The following is an 18,373-nucleotide window of genomic DNA, read 5'->3' as shown; positions in this document are numbered from 1 at the left end:
ACTACAGAATAGTCCTCCCTGGTGATGACCCCTTCTTTCCATTGGGTGTAAGCCTCCTTTTTAGCAGGGAGACATTCCCGGATGCTTTTGGTGAGCCATGGAGGCTTGTGTGCTCTCCTGCTCCCTTTGATCCTTGTTGGGATTACCTTCCTTTGGGCTTGGAGAATCATCTCATTAAGCAGCAACCACTCTCCTTGGACACTCGGCTCCCCTCCCCTCCAGGACCTCAGTGTTTCTCCAACTATCCTCCTTAGCTCGTTGAAGTCTGCCCTCCTAAAATCTAGGGCAGCTGCCTTACTGCATGCCTTTGCCACCTTGTGCTGGATGGTGAATTCCAGCAGGCGATGATCACCGTCGCCCAGGTGGTCGAGCACCCGCAGCCCCCTCACCAGGTCATCACCCGTGGCCAGCACTAGGTCCAACAAGGCGTCCCCCCTGGTGGGGCTGTGCACCTCCTGGGTTAGATGGAGATCCTGCACTCTGGCCAAGAACCTACGTGAGCGTTCAAACCTGGCTGACTGTTCTTCCCAGCAGATGTCTGGGAAATTCAGGTCCCCCATGAGTCCTGCTGCAGTGATTGTGGACTGCTAATCCCAGAGACCTCGGGGGTATCAGGAAGAAGAAACGAACACACAGCCCATGCTGGCTGTGTGCCAGAGAACCATGCTGTTGCACCCCTTGTCTTTTGGCTTGAGCCACTGTAGGCATGTGGCTGCATTTCCTGAATTGCAAGTGACTGTCTGTTCATTTGTTTATTGGTTCAATCTTTGCAGTTTAGACTAATGTGCAAAGATGGAATCAATTCAGCCTAGGGCTTTTTGACTGCTTGTACTTAGCCAGGAGGTTTAGTTCAACCCCTTGCACAAGGCAAAGTCATCCCTGACTAAACATCCTGTCAAATATTTGTCAAACCAGGTCCTGAAAAGTTCCAGGAATGGAGATTCCACAGCCTCTCTGGATAGCTTGTTCCAATTATTAACTACCTTTATAGTTAGAAAGTTAAACCTAAAATGCAACGTAAATCTCACCTGCTGCAGTGGAGATCATTGCTCCTTGCCTTGTCCCCTGCCTGTGTCCATCTTTTTACAAGACTTTATTAAATCCCCTTTCAGTCTTCTCTTTGCCAGATTAAATTAGTAATTCTCAACCTCCCTCATAAAATGCCTGCTCTTAGCTTTTGCTTATTTTTTTACTACAGAGAATTAATAGAAGAGTTTTTCTTGAAAAAGAGAACTTGGAAAGAGCACAATAGGTCAGAGTGTTTTTGACCCTGTGGATTCCTTTGTGAAATTTTTGGGTTTATTTTGTGAATTATATGTAGGCGTTTATATACCTAACAGTACTAGTATTGTGTAGTATCTCCAAAAGGATCTCGTGGCAGCTGAGGGTGAAGTGGCAATTCAAGCGAGAATCATCGTACTAAATAACCTTAGTTCTTCAGGCTTTCTGCCAAGTCGTGTTTCCCAGGCCTCTAATTTTTTGTCACCTTCCACTGGAGTTTTTCCAGTCTGTCCATATCCTTCTAGAAGTGTGGAGCCCAAAACTACACACACTGCTCCAGGCAAAACCTTGTCAGCTTTGGATTAGAGCAGAGAGATCACTTCCCTCTATTTTCAAGCAACACTTCTGTTAATACAAGCAAGCATGCTGTGGCGTCTTTTTGTCCAAAAAAACCACCCAAAACCACTGGCTCATTCCATTTATGGTCCACTGGAAGCCCCATGTCCTTTTCTGCAGTATGATACCCTAGCCTGTCTGTCTGTATTTATGCAGTGAAGGAGGGACTTGCTTTAGCCATAAATAACAATTGAATGCTATTTCCATGGATTAATTTTTTTTTTGAATTTTAGTGCTAAATTTATTGCAAGTTTGCCATGGAAACACGTTGTGCTTCTCCTCCAGCCCCTCTCTGTGTTGCCTCAATCGTGGCAACATTGAAAGCATTTCCATTTCTCAGCAGAGGACACCCTGCAAGCTGTAGATAAACACTAATAGCATTTGGCTTCATTTATGGGAAATTACACGCATGAAATACCCAAGTTCTACAGTAATTCACATTTTTTTCTTGTTCCTATTCTTTCTTTACAGAACAGAAGAGCTGCCTACAACTCAGCAACCTGCAAAACCACCGACGCAAGTCAATGGAACAGGTAATCTTAAATAACTAGCAACTGGATTCACTTACCTGATTCTCAATGCAAGTCATTTGCTTTCTCCAAATGGATCTGGAAAATAAAACTATAACACTGGTATAAAGCTTCTGGTTGTTTGAGCAGGTTTTGAGAGAGCTATATGTGAGGGAAGGTTTTTTGTCATGCCTTCCTCTCTCAGAATGTGGTCCTGGCTTATTGTCTTGCAGCACTGGAAAAATGGAATGATTTGTACATTATGGTATTATCAGATCCTTTATTGCAGATATGCTATACATCCTTGTGGAAGTATGGCATAACTTTTTTGGTGATGTTGAGAAAGTGATGTTGAGAACTGACTTTTTTCTAATGTCTAGTTTGCCTAAAGCTGCATCTTTGGCTCAGGCTATTAATCAAGCATTCTGTTGCTCCTCCATCCACTATATCACTCCTAATTTTATAGAGTTTGTTTTGATTATTTAGTACAAACTGAGTTTTGGGGAAGTTGTTAACCTGTCTTCTCCTATACCAGTTTGGAAAGCAGAAAGAGGGGAAAATAGCATCTTTAAAGCTTAACTTAAAAAGTTCTTTCCAAGCTAGCAGTACTGTTTCATCCAAACATAACAAGTTTTCTTGCACCTAGAACCACTAAAAATCAAGACTCATCTGCAGTTTATCTCCTACTGAAGCAATCACAAGCATCTAACATGGCAAACTTGCAGCATCGTTCAAAAGCTATGTTATAGGCTCAGTGTATGGCAGTGGGCTTTAAACATGGCTTTTGCCAGAATAGTTACTCCCTGTCTGTGCTGCAGATTGAAGCTTGCTCTTTGTGACCAGGCTACAAAATAACATTCGGGCATAGTTCTGGCTGAATTGTGTTTGAATTCCGCCCCCCACCCCTAGTTTTAATGCCAGTGCTGGGTAGCTTTATCCTGTTCTCAGTTTGTAAACGTCTAAGTTTCTACCCATTCTTTTTCTCTCTTTTGGGCAATGAAGTATTACATGGGGTATTAGTGTTCACAGCCTCTTTATGTACCTTTTGTAATAAATAAAAGTTCAAGTAATATAACATCTTACTACTTTCCTATGCTACATTCACATAAATGTTTTTGTTCTTTTAAAGCTGCCTTTTATTCTAACTCCATAAAACACTTAGCTGAAGTGAAAGAAGGTGACAGGCATGTGTGTGGTATTTGTATTTCCTTTTGAGAATGTTGGAATTATTATGGGGTTTTTATGGCAGGGGGGAGGGAGGAGGAGGTTGGATTTTTTTTCAAGTTTCTAACCACGATTATTCAGCGTTAAGATGACACTTGCAAGTTGTGCAGACAGAACATATGGGGACTAGCTGTCAAGTAGTCAGTCTGCCTCAGATTTGTCAGCTTTCCATTTTCCCTCATGCTGACGGAGAGGGGTGGTTTGAGAATGAAAACCTGTTCTGCATATATTACTATTTGTTTACGTAAAGCATTGCAAGGACAGTGCATAATGCAGGCATACCTGGCCTATCTCCAGTCTAGTTTGATTTCTTTTTTTCTCAGGATACTTTCTCAGAACCAAGCTGGCTTTTCAAAGACTTAGATATTTGGTTACTATAAACAAGCTGACTTGGTTTCCAGCGTATAGGTTTATTTCTAACTGCTTTTTCAAAACTTGAGATGGTTGTACTTGTGGTTGAAGATTCACAAGGTGGTTTTCCTTAGTGATGACAATGTGAAAATATTTAGTGCTTGATATCTCCATTTTCAATTCTGTAAGAATCTGTTTCATACTATAATGTGAAATAATACTTCTAACTTCCATAAAAAGCTGTATGTTGAAGAGGAAATTACCGTATGCACCTAAATTGAAGACTACTTTGAATTTTAATATGGCCCGTTGTCATTAGATTCTAGACATGGAAAACTATAAATTTGTTTTAATTTTCCATTTCTTCAGTCTAGTTATTGGAGGGTCCTTGTAAATTCATTCTTCTCCCTTCCTCTTCCCCTTACTCCATTGCCACAGGGAAAGTAGTGGCAGGAAGACCAGTGACTAGGGGACAGGCAGCCTTCTCCATGTCCCTTATTCCTTTCCTGTCCCATTGCCGCTGCCCACACTGCAGTTACCACCAATTCTGAGGGACCGCTGACGACCTTTACAGCTGCTCTGTGTCTGTCTCTACTGGGGCCACAGAGCAGCCAGCCAGACCAGGTCAGGTTTGAGGGTGGGGGTGCAGCAGGTTCCCCAGTTGCTCCATATGCCCCTTCCCTGTGCTACCCCGGCTCTGTGCACTGCTCTCCCATGTTCTCCCTTGCTCTGTATGTCCCTCTTACCTGTGCTTCTCTATTGCTGCCCCCCACCCCCAGGCCTGTCTGGAGGTGCAATAGTTGCTTGCCCAGTCTTTACTTAAATCTAAGATAAATATTTTTACCAAAGTTGAAAGGAAAACTCATCTTGGATTCAGGTAAATATGACATTTTATTTTTGGTCTGCTGGAACCCGAGTTACTTAGAAAAATACATAAATCTTTCTAATAGAGTTGTCTGGGAACCTGGATTGTATGTGTGTGTGTGTTTACTGCAAGGTCCAAACTGGGAAATCTGGGGTATTCAAAGATTTGTATTTAGGACAAATCAAAAAGATTCAGTGTGGTCCCATCTTTCTCCCCTCCATGCAGAGTATTGTTTTAAGATTTCTAGAGCGGACTAGTCTCCAGGCAGGTTTGTGAATGAACTGGAGTTCCCGGGGTTTATTTTATGGGTGGTTGAGGAACTGAGAATCTGGAACTCTGGGAGTCCGTCGTGCAGCCTGAGCTACTGAAAGAGCTGCAGACTTGGGAGCTGGATTTCTCAAGAGTTACCTGGCTCCCTGGTAGGCAGGTGAATCGGCAGGAAATCCTGTGGCTTCCATCAAAACAGGGTGGTCTAGCAAGAAGCTTTGTTTATGACACATCTTAGGTTGACAGACATTCCATGGGAAAACTTGATCTTAGCTCAGGTATGATAACAAGTGCAGATCTTCCCTACTTGGTACCTGGTAAGGTACTTTTAGTATGAGCAGGCATCTAGATACATTCCAAGAACTCTGCCACAGAAAACTGATCATTAGAGAATGTGACTGACTCTCATCTCTCTGCTAAAATCATGCAATTTGTTATAAGAAAATTGTAGTTTGTGTAGATTGGGCCTTAAACTTGTAGGTGGCAGGAGAGGGGGTTAACATTTCCCAAACCGAGCTTGGGAATGGATTTATGTGATAAAATGGGTCTGGCCTATGTGATAAAAGGGATGTTATCCTTCTTTGGCAAAGGGGAAGAGGCGTGTGAGGAGGGGCTCTTTAACTTGACTAACTTGTAATTGTTTGGGCCGTGGGTTCTCGGAGAAAAATTAATCAATGATGACATGACTATTCCTTGAGAAGAACCTTAATTATTAAGTCATGACCTTGCACTACAGCAGATTCCAAAATTTTATGAACTTTGCTCCAGCATAAATGGAGTATGTTTCTTTCTTATTCTTAATAACTAAAATATTTAAATGCTCCTTGTAAAATAAGGGATATTTGACTTCTATGCAAAACAGTTTTGATATTAAAATCTCATGACCCTTAACTAAAATGATTTATCCACTTTTTATTAAAGGGAAAAATTACCAGTCATTATCTTAATCATAATACCAACCAACAAATGCTTGATTTTAAAATAGTATATCACAACTAGCATTTGGTTTGGGATTAGTCAGTATTTGGAAAGTTATACCAGCCCCAATGAGCCTGAAGTCCAGTGCACTTTTTGGTTGAGTCAAAAAATCCTAGTAACAAACTGGGTAATAACAACTGAAAGACTTCATTGAAAGATCATGTCTTAAGCATTGAAAGCTTGAGAAATTTGAGAGCATATCTGAAATGAAAACAACCAAAAAAGGTAACGCAAACATCATGATGTTAATTAAATTTATAATTCTGCTTAAACTCAGACAAATTATATCTATAAAAATATACAGCTGTTTAATTTATATCTTCAGTTTGTCACAGCAATTCGAGTCTTGAGAGAAGAGGTAATTTACAAAGAAGGCCACTAAATTACAAGTATGCATACAGAAGCAATTCTGGTTGCATCTTACAACAATTTACATGTGTTCTTTTCAAACAGATTCATTTTGAGCCTTAATATACAATGTATACCATTTGGGTCTACAGATAAACGGAGTCACACGGTGTGTTCAAGAGTCCAGAAGTGGTTTTATGACAAATTTGGAGAATATATCGAGGACTTCAGATTTCAGCCAGAGGAAAACACAGTGGAAACAGAAGAGCCACTTAGTGCTAGAAGGTAAAAGCAACTAAAGAATGCTTTTTCAAATTAAAAGGGCATACTTTTTTTTCGAAATGAATGATCGATTGCAAATAATTATTTGCATAAAAAGTAATAAAAGCAGGGCTGATGACTGCTTGTAAAATGAATGATTTTTATTGAGAATTGTATCCCATGTTTCTTTGCTTTATGGAATGATATGATAAATTAGGACAGTTCAGACTTAACTAGCTTAAGGATGGCTTGCTTTAGCACAGAGGATAGCTTCCTCATTAGAATGTTGAAACTTTGTTTCCAGGTTTTGATCTGATGTAAAGTAGTAGGGCTTAGTAACTCATTTTGAGATGTGCTTTTGGCAATTGAGAATAACTTGTAACATTGATTTACTTGATATCCATGTACAGCATGTACTATACTAGAACACAACTTGTACAGATATGCCAAGTTGCACTGGAATGTGTACAGACTGATTGACATGTTACATTTATCCATATTTTTTCTAGGTTAACTGAAAATATGAGAAGACTGAGTAAGTACCAAGCAACAGCCATATCTAGACATAAAACGTCCCATTTTAATGTAGCTTAATATTTATGCATACAAAAATTCATAGGTTCTGAGGAATAGATCTAGTTGAGAGGTAGGAGTGGTTTCTGAAACCTTAAATTCTTGCTTAGTGTAGACAGTTCCATTTATTTACTGTAGAATGCTAGGAATCTGTCTGTGCGTCTCTCTCTCTAAGGTTGTGGACAAGTGACGTGCAATTTTTCATTGGGTTTGTATACTAATGGGTTTCATTGGGCTTCTATACCAAACCACATCAGGATTGTGAATGGACATACAATCGTATGTGAGAGTAGTAAACAGTAGGTTGTTATTCTAGTCACTTAAATACTATGCCCAGTTTTGGTCCCCACACATCAAAATGGATATAGAAGAACTAGAGAAGGGCTACAAGGGTGATGCGTGGTATGAAGATGCTTCCGTGCAAGGAGAGACTAAAGAGGCTAGGTCTGTTTAATCTAGACAAGAGATGCTTAAGGGTTTACAAAAAACTAAAGGATGAAGAGAGAGTAAATAGGAAATTATTTATAATAATATTAATACAAGAACTAGGGGTAACAAAATAAAACTAGTAGGTAGCTGAAACTAAGAAAAGGAAGTTTTTCACACATGTAACTAAAGTGTACAACTCATTGCCACAAGATGTTGTGAAAGCTGACAGATTCAAAAAAGAATTGGACAAAATCTTGAAGTTAAGGTGCATCAATAGGTATTGAGCATGGATTAGGGGTACAAGCTCTGAATTAAAACTTCCTGCACCTTAAATGGTGGAGGCTGTAAATGGGAGAGGAATAAGTGAGAAATCTTGGTTGCACCCTGTCCACTCTCCCTTTCATCATCCACTGTGACAGATCCATCTTGTCCAGTATCCTGTGGTCTGACCCCATAAATGTCAGTTCTTATGTACCTTGGATAGAGGATGTAAATATGATGCCTTTGTTAAGCTCTGAATAGACAGGATACTTTCTTGTTACAGAGACTATATTATTGTTGCTTTAATTAAGTGAGTATGGTAATGCTTTCTCAATGATCTGTGTAACCACTTTACTACAGAAAGGTGATCTTGCAAATACTGGAATACTAGTATAAAGTTACTGGGACTGCTAGGTTTGGGTCCTACCTAATGGATAGGAAATGCGAAACTTTCCAAGTGATTAGGAGAGAAAATCTTAGGGCATCTTGTTCCTTTCAGTTTACTCTAATGCTTTGTTTAGTCTAGTTGAAAGGTAACATTATCACACAATATTGCTTCCATCACTTCCTTTGGGAGACTATTCTGTGGCCTGTCTCATCAGGAAGTCTGTTGTTGTCCTGCTTGAGTAAAAACTGCAAGATCGAGTCCTGGTATTTACTTGGCAGATCCAAATAGTTCTTAAGTTACTTCAAGTGAGTAGCAAGGGCTAGATGAATGTGAGATAGCATAAAGGCCTGCTCAAGCCACTAAGGCCTGTTTTCTGGCTTACAGTAGGCACAAATTGAAGTCAGCATTGTTACTAATGTTAACCCTCTCTTAAGGTTCTATTACTGCCGCAAGGCCACAGGAATTGCTGTAAAGAAGGGCTGAAAAGTGAACACCAGCTCTTTTCTTGCTACTGGCCTTATAACTAGTTCCACCAGCTTGGGCTGTATCATGGCCCCTTACAGCTGCCCTGACTACTAAATCTATCACTGCTTTTTTTTGGGAATACCCATGGAGAATATAGCAAGGATGGCTGAATGACCTGTACAGACTAAGGGCCTGGTACTCCTTGAGTTCAGTAGGACGCATGACTGAGTAAAAGAGTGTACAAGGTCAGATCAGGTTCATCAAATGCTAGGGAGTTTAAGGGTGGAGGCAGGGAAATGGCTGAAGGTTTTAAATGGCATTGCAGATTAAATTTTTTTTTTCAGGTGAGAGCATAAGAATACTCAAGCTATAGTCTTAAGCTCGTTAGCTCAGGTACAAGTTGTATGCTGGTGGTGGCAGCACAGAGCTCAGTGGGCACGTCTACATGAGACAATGCGCAGATGACTAATTCTACTGTGCATCAGCGCAGTGGGCAAAGCCTGTGCTAATGCACGGTATGTTTCGTCTAATGCACATTAATGTAACCAAAAAAACCCCCATTCATTTGTGCTAATGCCCAGTGGCATCGATTTATGGCACATTAAATTAGTACCTGTCATTACAGGTACCAACTTAATGCACCATAATTATAGGACATTAATGAACATGCAGATGTGTCCAATGTAGCCTAATTTACTTTCTTAGTAGAATGAACTAGCCCACACTGAATTTCATAGATTCATAGATTGTAAGGCCGGAAGGGACCTTGGAAGATCATCGGGTCCAGCCCCCTGCACCAAGCAGGAAAGACAACTGGGGGTCAGGTGACCCCAGCAAGGTGACTCTCTAGTCTCCTCTTGAAGATTTCCAGGGTAGGTGGTTGCACAGCCTCTGGAGGGAGCTTATTCCATAGTTTGGGCACCCTACCTGTGAAGAAGGTTTTCTTAATGTTGAGCCTGAATTAGTCTTCCAGGAATTACTGGTCATTACTCCTAAGTTTGCCCTCTGGTGCCCTGGTGAACAGTTTCTCACCGAGCCCTTGATGTACTCCCCTAGCGTAGAGGTAAGCTGCTACCAAGTCCCCTCTCAGCTTTCTTTTCTTCAGGCTGAAGAGTCCCAGATCTCTCAGCCTTTCCTCGTATGGCTTGCTGTGCAAGTCTGTGATTGTATAGATGGCTCTTCTTTGGACTCTCTCAAGCTTGTCCACATCCTTGTTAAAGTGTGGTGCCCAGAACTGGACACAGTACTCCAGCTGTGGTCTTACCAGTGCTGAGTGGAGCAGAAGAATCACCTCCTTAGTTTTGCTGGAGATGCATTGATTGGTGCATGCCAGAGTATTATTTGCTGTACTGGCTACGGTGTCACACTGCCGGCTTATATTTGTACTGTGGTCTATTATTATTCTCAGGCCCCTTTCATTTGTGGTGCTAGTCAGTTTGGTGCTGCCAAGCCTGTAGGTGTGTTGGGGGTTGCTCATCCCAGGGCGGAGCACTTTACATTTCTCGATGTTGAACTTCATCAGATTCTGATTCACCCAACTTGCTAGCCTGCCTAGGTCTGCCTGTATCCGTAGCCTATCTTCAAGCATGACCATGCTTCCCCATAACTTGGTGTCATCCACGAACTTGGCCAGTGAGCTCTTCGCCCCCACATCCAAATGTTGTTCATGTTCATGAGTTCATGTTGGGCCTTCTACTATTAGATAACTCTTGATACCTGAGCTGGTGTTTAGGTTTTCAGCAAACTCTTTGCAGTTATATAATTTTTTTAATGATAATCCAATCTGGACATGGATTGTGAGAGACTTGTTGTCACATTAAAAATGGTTCATGCCGCTGTTAATTACCCAAAATAGCTGATTTTTTTTTTTTTAATCTCCTTTTGCCTAGAGAGAGGTGCCAAACCTGTTACTAATTTTGTGAAGAATCTTTCTGCCTTATCAGATTGGTATTCTGTCTACACTTCTGCTATTGCCTTTATTGTAAGTTATCAGTTTCCTCCAAGAACAATAACTTGCTAAAAATTTTTTGGCCATTGCTTATTAGAGTTCTTTGCTTGCTATGAATCTGATTTGATATATTTGGTTAAAGCCAAAACATGTGGTACAGTTTTTAATACTAAATTAAATGCTATGTGACCTTTGATTTCATAATTATTTCACATTTGGATTGATCCTTTGCAACAGTGACAAGCTTCATAAGTCAAAACTCTTGTCAGGTGGCTGGAAACATTTGTAGAGGTGGGGAAGAGGGGTGGAGATGACAAATCTAAGCCACTTGCAAATACTGGAAGCTTTGTTTGAATACTTATAACAATCTCTTTCTAATTCCTAATGTGGATAGGCCCACCCTTCCCATTAATATCTGATCATAATATCATACAATGTATTAACTTGGGACCCTTGTTGTTCATCTTGTCAGAAGTAAAGGTTGTTCCCTGAACCTTCTAATCTGCTGTCATGTAAGCTTATTAAACTTGATACAGCTCTTTGGATAGAGTTGGCATGAAAAATAATGAGGATGCCTCCTGTTGTCACATGCTTAAGTGCCTTATCCTTCCACTCAGGAAACTGATTCACTGCTAGTGTGGCCTTTTGGCCTTAAATTTGTCAATTGTTAACTGTTGCTGTTGTGACTACCCATAGCTCTAGTGTTTGAGACATTTAATACCAAGCAGGAAACTGAGCTGGTACACTTGATACTTCTTGAGACTTGGTATAAAAGTCCTAATTCTATATGATGGCATTGCATATGTGAATCTGCCTGTCTTTTTATCATTCCCCGACATGACTGCGTGCTTAATGGTTTTGGGGGGGTGCTGTTCGGAGCGTGGGTTGTATTACACTGAATGGTTCAACAAATGCATTTCTGCATATAAATAAATCATGGCAATTTAGTTGTGACTGGTAACTTTTTTTCTTCTTTTAATCTGCAGATTTACATGAATGCTGTATGGCATGGCTGGGCCATTCCTATGTTCTTATTTTTAGCAATTTTGAGGTTATCTCTAAATTACCTCATAGCCAGGTATTTATTTTGTTTATATCTGAAGGCCAATTTTAAATATTTAATTTATTTTCTGAACAGGCATTTTTAAGTCCATTATATCCAGGAAGAGTTGTAAGCTATTACTTGCGCTGAAAACAAGGGGTAAAATGGGTCTTAATTGGCAGTTTGAGATTCTTGAAGCTATGACAAATAGCTCAAGGTGTATAAGATAAGCTAATATTAGGATTATCATTTCTGGTGATTCCAGTTACCATAATCGATGTTGCATATTGAGATTCCATTTTGCCTTTCCATAGTACTGATAAATCATTGGAGAGCACCCTCATTTACAGCTTGTGTTGCTTTTTTTGGGTAGAAAAACTTTGTCATAGACCTTGAACTACTACCATGTTTACCTGAATCCAAGATGACTCTGAATTAAAGACAGCCGCCCAATAATTGCATGGAAATTTTATAAATGTGTTTTCCATTTAACAAATCTAATTAGTGGAAGTTTTTCTTGTATTCATCCTCTCCAGTGCTGTGGCAGGGGAAACTGGTGGGGGGCTAGGACCTAGACCTGCACCCCTGCCACATTCCCCCCTAATGCCTCCCAGTGCTGTGGCAGGGGAAATAGTGGTGGGAGGCTAGGACCCAGACCTACACCCCTGTCACATTCCCCCACTAATACCTCCCCTCCCCCCACTACCTGCCTGCCCCCTGCACCCTGCCTTCTGTCCCCCACACTTAGCTTCTGCTCTGGCTCCCCATCACCACAAGTTTTCCCCTAGGGTCAGGGCTGAGCCACTGTCTGCCCTAGGCTGGTAGACAGGGCTCCCCCACCCCCTACTTCCTATGCTGACTGGAAAGGATAAAATGTTATCTTGGATTTGAGTAAATACAGTACTTGAACTTGGCTACAAATATGCTAATGAAAGCAGACTTAATTTTTCACAGTTTTAAATCTAATTAATCTTCATTGCCTGAAAGCAGTGTTTTATGTACTCTGTGCCAACACTCTATACTCTGTATTTTAGGTACTCTCAATACTTTATGCCAGTAATATCTCCTTTTACAGTAACACTAAAAACCCCCCAGCATATGTTAACTGTATGGAAGAAGAGGTATTTAAAGATTAGTTGTATTGTTATTGAATCTTACTCAGTGTCACAAAGTTTAGGTTTTTTGTTTGTTTGCTTTTAAGCTCTTCTTTCCAAACCTCAACATCATTAATAGTGAAAAAGTTACTCCAGTGCTAATCTATTATTGTGACCTGTAGTATATCAAGAGTTTTATTAAAAAGGTGAGATTCCCCACACTAACACCCTGCCTAACTAAAATTTAACATGTCAACTTCAGTTACACATGTGTGGAACTCTGCCTTTAAGTGCTGCTTTATCTGTTAAATGCTGATTTAACAGGTGAAACTTCAGTAAACCCCATTCACAATGTGTAATGATGTAGGTTGTGGGTTTCTTTTTTTTCCTGGAGAAAAGTAAACTCTATTTGGCAGCTCATTGTAAATGTCCTGAGTAGTGGTAGTGTATATTTTGCGAAACAATGCTGTAATTCCTTAATTAGTATTTTTTGTCAAAGTGGTTGATGTGCCTGTTTAAGAGAACTCCCAGCTCTAATAATGTCTTCATACAGTTCATGTGTGTGTTGTTGCTGCTTGGAACAAACTTGCAAATCACTTACTTTGAGCATACATGTGGTTCTCTTCATTGTTGCATGTTAGTGTTAAGTGCTTGGAATGTCAAAACTATACAACTGGCTCTTGGAAAGCACATACCTACTTAAAAATGTAGCCAACATTTTCATTTTAAAATAATTTATTTTAAAAAGAATATGGGCTGAGAGTAGGAAACCATTTTAACACTTCAAAGTAGCCTAGAGACACAATAAGAAAGGGATATTTACATTATTTGTGACTCTTCCCTTGGCTTCTAGGGGTTGGAGAATACAGTGGAGCATCGTGCCTGAAGTCTCTGAACCCATTGTAAGTCTGTAATCTTCAGTTTATATGGTATTTCATGCTGTTGTTCCAAAGCAAATGCATTATTACATGAATATTAGTGTTTCAAGGCTTCTTTATTTGTATGGGGTTTTTTATTGCTTATTTGGAGGAAGAGAAGGACATAAAATTGCAATGCTACCCTCACTCTTAAATCTTGGTTTTAAAACTACAAGTAAACAACTTTTATTATTTCTTTATTTATTCATTATTTTATTTAATTTTTTGCTAAAAACATTAGCGGTTTCTGGTGAGACCTGTAAATGTGCATCAGATTTTTGGGGTAAGCAGAGACTTGGGATAAACACTGAAGTTGAATCCAATGAACTTTCTTTAATTCAGGAACCTTGCTTATACTCTTGTTTGAATATCCATTGTAATAGCATAAAAGTGTAACCTAGTAGCTTTGATCTTATGGAAATCAAATACTGTATTTTTCTTGCATATAACAGGCCCTGGAATATAATACACACCTTGGCTATTTTTGTTTGTTTGTTTTTTGAAAGGCAGAATGAAGAAGAATTTTTTTTCCAGAGTTGTGGCTGTGTAGAGCAGGGACAGAGACTAATCTCCAGATGACTTGCCCTCCCTTTCCTGCTTAATTAAAGCTGAAATCCTAACTGGTCTCCATAGGTAGTTTTATGATTTTAAAATGAGCTAAAGGCTATGAAATAGGAGGAGAGAGACCAGGAGCAGCTAGCACACAGCAAAATTGACCTAAGAAAGGTTAGCTTGATTACTAAAACATCAGGCCCCACTAAAAGAGAGATGATTGTTAACACCTCTGGAGTGAAAAAGTGTGCCATTGAGTCAATTGACTTCCTTAGCTGCTGAATAGTAATGCCCCAGCTTCTGCACTGTGCAATAAGAATTAAACCAGGATTTTTCTATCTCAGACAGAAAATTGGATTCCTTGCTTAATGCATGCACCCCAGTTGGGTGCGGGGCCTGATTTTTTTAGTGGGGGGAAGTCACCTATATTCAAAAGCATGGTGTTTGTTGTTTTTATATACATCTAATCTAATAGCATAAACTGCCAGAACTATGCTTTTTATAATCTGCAAGAAATCTTAGGAAGAAGCACTGATGGTAGATAAAATGTCTTGAATTGCAGACCATTTCATAGCTTTTTTTTACTGAGGGTCACAGGGAATACCAGGGATCATCTTATTGCTTTTTAAAGGGACACAATTTTGTGAAGTTTGTACACCTATAACTTTCATAAGTCTTTAAACATTAACATAAATGCATAATATGTATGTCTAGTGTATAGAAAAAATGCAGGCTGATTCTAGTGCTGGTTGTACAAAGTACAGTTTTAGGATCAAGAATGAAAGTATGAAAAGCAAACTGGAATGTTTTGTTTTGTCTAAGGAACCTCCAAAGGAAGATCTGACAGTGTCAGAAAAGTTTCAGCTTGTTCTAGATGTGGCTCAAAAAGCACAGGTACTGTACTCTGTTCAGATTTCTTTTTTCATGACTTGTGTCATCTGTTGTGTGTGTTGTACTGCTTTTGCTACTGGCCCCGCTCCTCAGCCAGCACTCACAGGGGGGACACTGGTGCTCCCGCCTGCCCCCTTGCCTGCCGGCTAAACAGGGAGCGCGACCAGATAGGGGGTGCATCGGTGCTCACAGGCGGTGCACAGGTACCCCCCATGCACCCCCTATGCATCGCCACTGGTTGTCCGTGTGGTTTTTATGTTGTCCTCATTGGAAGAGCCTCAGGGCAGCTTACAATTGAAATCAGATACATTTATGTAAAGGCAGATAAAAAATATGGAAATAATATGAATGAACTCCCCAGACAGTTCCTCAAACTTAAATGTGCCTGCAGAAGACCTGTCCAAATCAAAGCTCTTATAATGCTTCTGGAAAATGTCCAGGCTTGGATTCCCTCCCCTACAAGGGAGTTATGGGAAAAGTATCTGTACAAGCTCTGGTTTACCTTATTATCTCTTCAGTTAAAAGGGGGATTCTGGTAAGATGCCTTAGAGGTGGCAAATCTGTTATCTTACAAAAACTTCAGATAAATCATTTTAATATACTAAAACTACCCAATCGTAACTTTACATCTGCCTGAAGTAGCTGAAATTAAAAAAAAAAAAAAAATTCCAACAAGCAACCTGCCTGACTCTGCAGACCAGTAGCATTCACACAGGCCTCTAGTATGTTAATTTCCCCATATTATGCCCTCTAACTACACCCTCTTATAAAAAATCTGTACATAGGTGATCTTCTGGGAAGGTAACTGAACTGGGGAGTGTTCTGTGCTTGTTCTTTTTGCTCTACTTGGCAGCTAAACTGCAGTTGTGGGTTAATGTTTAAACTTTAAACATTGATCTATTCTGTGCTAAATTTAGTTAGCTGTAGTTTATGGTCTCAGGATGTAAATCCACCTTCTAATATTCTGTTTTTTAAATTCACAAAGGCATTGATATGTGTCGTATCATCACTTAAGCCATTTAATTTGCTTCAGATATTTATTGCATGCAGACTCCCAAATCTGCTTCTCCATTCTGATACACCACCCTGCATCTAATCCCATGGGCCCATCTCTAAATTCAGGACAAGACATTTAACTTTCACATGGTGACTAGTATCGTTCCTCCCATACCTTCCTCATCTCTATTCTCTGTTTTCCTCTAATAGACTGCATGGGTCACTCAGGCCCATAATCTGAGGGGGACTCTTACTCTTCCCATTCCTTTTAGAAAGCACATCTTGGAAGTTCAAAATTCCACCAGTTTTTTTTCTCAGCAGCGTGGATTACTTCTGTTCTGTCCTTAACAGTAAGCAGCCTCACTTGTGTCCCATATGGACAACTGTAACTATACTTCTCTAGTATCTATGACCTCTGCATCTTGCTCCCCTTCCCACATTCTGAACAAAACAGCTGGGAGGATCAGCTTCCTGACCCACTGCCTTTTTTGGCCATGTTACTCCTCAGATGCCTTTATTATCTAAACCTTGTATTACATCATGTTTGAACTTTAAGGGCGCACAAGCGTGCACATGCAGCTTATGGTGATGCAGACCTGACTGCAGTGCCACAAACTGTACATGCCGCACATACAGGCCATGCTGCTAATTTTGCAGTGCAACAGGGTTTTTTGATGCCGGGAGATTTAAAAACAAAACCGAAAACCCGAGCCAATAAAAAGAGGTGTGGTGCACATGGCAGGAGTGTGCACCTCCCAAAACCAGAACCTGGCCAGCCAGAGCCACACTCCAGCTGCAGGCCAGGCTCCACAGGCCCAGATCACTGCTACTGGAGCTTGGGGAGGCCCCCAGGTAAGGCTGCTGGGGCCAGCCCAGGTGCTGACCCCAGCCTCCTCTACCCCACCTGGGGCAATGTGCTGCAAGCCAGAGTACACATGCAGGGGTGTCCTGGGGACAACTAGCAGCAGCACAAATATGTGCCACTTCTGGTTGTCCCTGGGGAATGCATGTTCCTGCTCATGGTGACATGCCCCAAGCATTTTCCTTCTACTACCTAATTCTGCCCTTTGTCTCCTTTCTCTTCTTACTTTTCTCCAGTCCTCCTGGCTGTCCTCTAACAGTGATCTCCATATTGTCTTTTTTCTACAACTAAAAGGAATCACATTTCTCAATACTCTTAGTAGACCACATCATGAGATTTTGCTGGAAACAAAGAATGAACCTTAATAGCAAAGTTCAAACACACAAATTCATTACACAATTTTTACCAAACCATCAGTAGATGGATCTGTTATAAACTTTCTGAATTGGAACCATATCATCCCAAGTATTTTTTTTTTATCCCTTTCTGGGGCATATTTGTCAAACTTAATGGGTGTAGTGAATTCCTATCTCCAAACTGCTGTTTATACTGTAACAAATACAGCAATCAATCCCTGTTGTTCCAGTGTCATCAAAAACGCTAAATTTAGACCTGACTATAGCTGTTCCCTATGCTTAGTACATAAACTTCCTAGTTTAAAATCCCTGCCAGGACATTTTGGACTTTCCAGGTGTAGCAATAAAGTTGAGCAGTTCTTTCTGCTGTCTTTAGATAACCGATGATTAATGGGTCACAAATTGCAGAGCAAGGTATAAAACCAATTGGAAAGCCCCTAACTACTGATTCATGCATATTTCCTAATTTTCTAGATGCGTGATTCTCAACCCAGATGCTGTGAGATGCACCACACTGTTAGCACTGTTAGTGTGGCAAAAATTCACAAGCATTTTATATTTAAATAAACTGTATTATGACTGCGGTGACAGTTTGTGCCAGTAAACATATTGCCAGTTGTGCTAATGCAAGACTAGAGGCAACATTGTTAATGAAAGCTAGGTCCCTCCAATGTCTTTTATTTGAGTTTATCTTTGAAGATGCAACCAAAGCAGAGACAAACACCTAAATATAATTCAGAAGATAAATACAGAAATTTTAGATAGGAATCCATAGTGTCAAAAACTCTGTCTTGTAGTTTTTGAGTTCTTTGTCACAGAAAAATTGCTCTATTTTTCAAAATAATAGATCAAATAAAGTTAAAAAATCAATGAAATCCATTATTTGAAAAGGGGTTTGCTAAATTCAGAAGGCTTATGGAAGGATGCCTTGAGTCTTAACTTTTTTTTTTTTTTTTTTTTTTAAGAACCACTGTTCTAGACTAATTAAAACCATTAATGAAAACGTTCATGGTTAGTTTTCAAGGATTTGTGAATGTAAGAAAATAGTTTTGTTTTCCACCTGTTGCCTATCTGCAGGCAAAAATATTGTGCAAAAGTAATTCTCTTGTTTTTAATGCAGAACCTGTTTGGCAAAATGGCAGACATACTGGAAAAAATCAAGAAGTAAGTTTATACGCT

The 18,373-nt window shown here is 40.1% G+C and overlaps 1 protein-coding gene across 1 annotated transcript in view; it reads left to right on the top strand.

Moving 5' to 3' along the window:
• Window positions 1-18,373, top strand: part of GRAMD4 (GRAM domain containing 4) — a 77,909-nt gene that overhangs the window by 43,288 nt on the left and 16,248 nt on the right. The window contains exons 4-11 of the mRNA XM_019543504.1: window positions 2,089-2,150; window positions 6,312-6,444; window positions 6,930-6,955; window positions 10,426-10,517; window positions 11,471-11,562; window positions 13,474-13,522; window positions 14,912-14,983; window positions 18,315-18,358. Coding sequence (XP_019399049.1) covers window positions 2,089-2,150; window positions 6,312-6,444; window positions 6,930-6,955; window positions 10,426-10,517; window positions 11,471-11,562; window positions 13,474-13,522; window positions 14,912-14,983; window positions 18,315-18,358 — 570 coding nt within the window. The remainder of the gene's footprint in view (window positions 1-2,088; window positions 2,151-6,311; window positions 6,445-6,929; window positions 6,956-10,425; window positions 10,518-11,470; window positions 11,563-13,473; window positions 13,523-14,911; window positions 14,984-18,314; window positions 18,359-18,373) is intronic.

Source organism: Crocodylus porosus, unplaced genomic scaffold, assembly GCF_001723895.1.
Source record: "Crocodylus porosus isolate Cpor-Errol unplaced genomic scaffold, CroPor_comp1, whole genome shotgun sequence".
In the NCBI taxonomy this organism is placed as follows: Eukaryota; Metazoa; Chordata; order Crocodylia; family Crocodylidae; genus Crocodylus; species Crocodylus porosus.
This window is presented reverse-complemented; position numbering and strand designations above follow the sequence as displayed.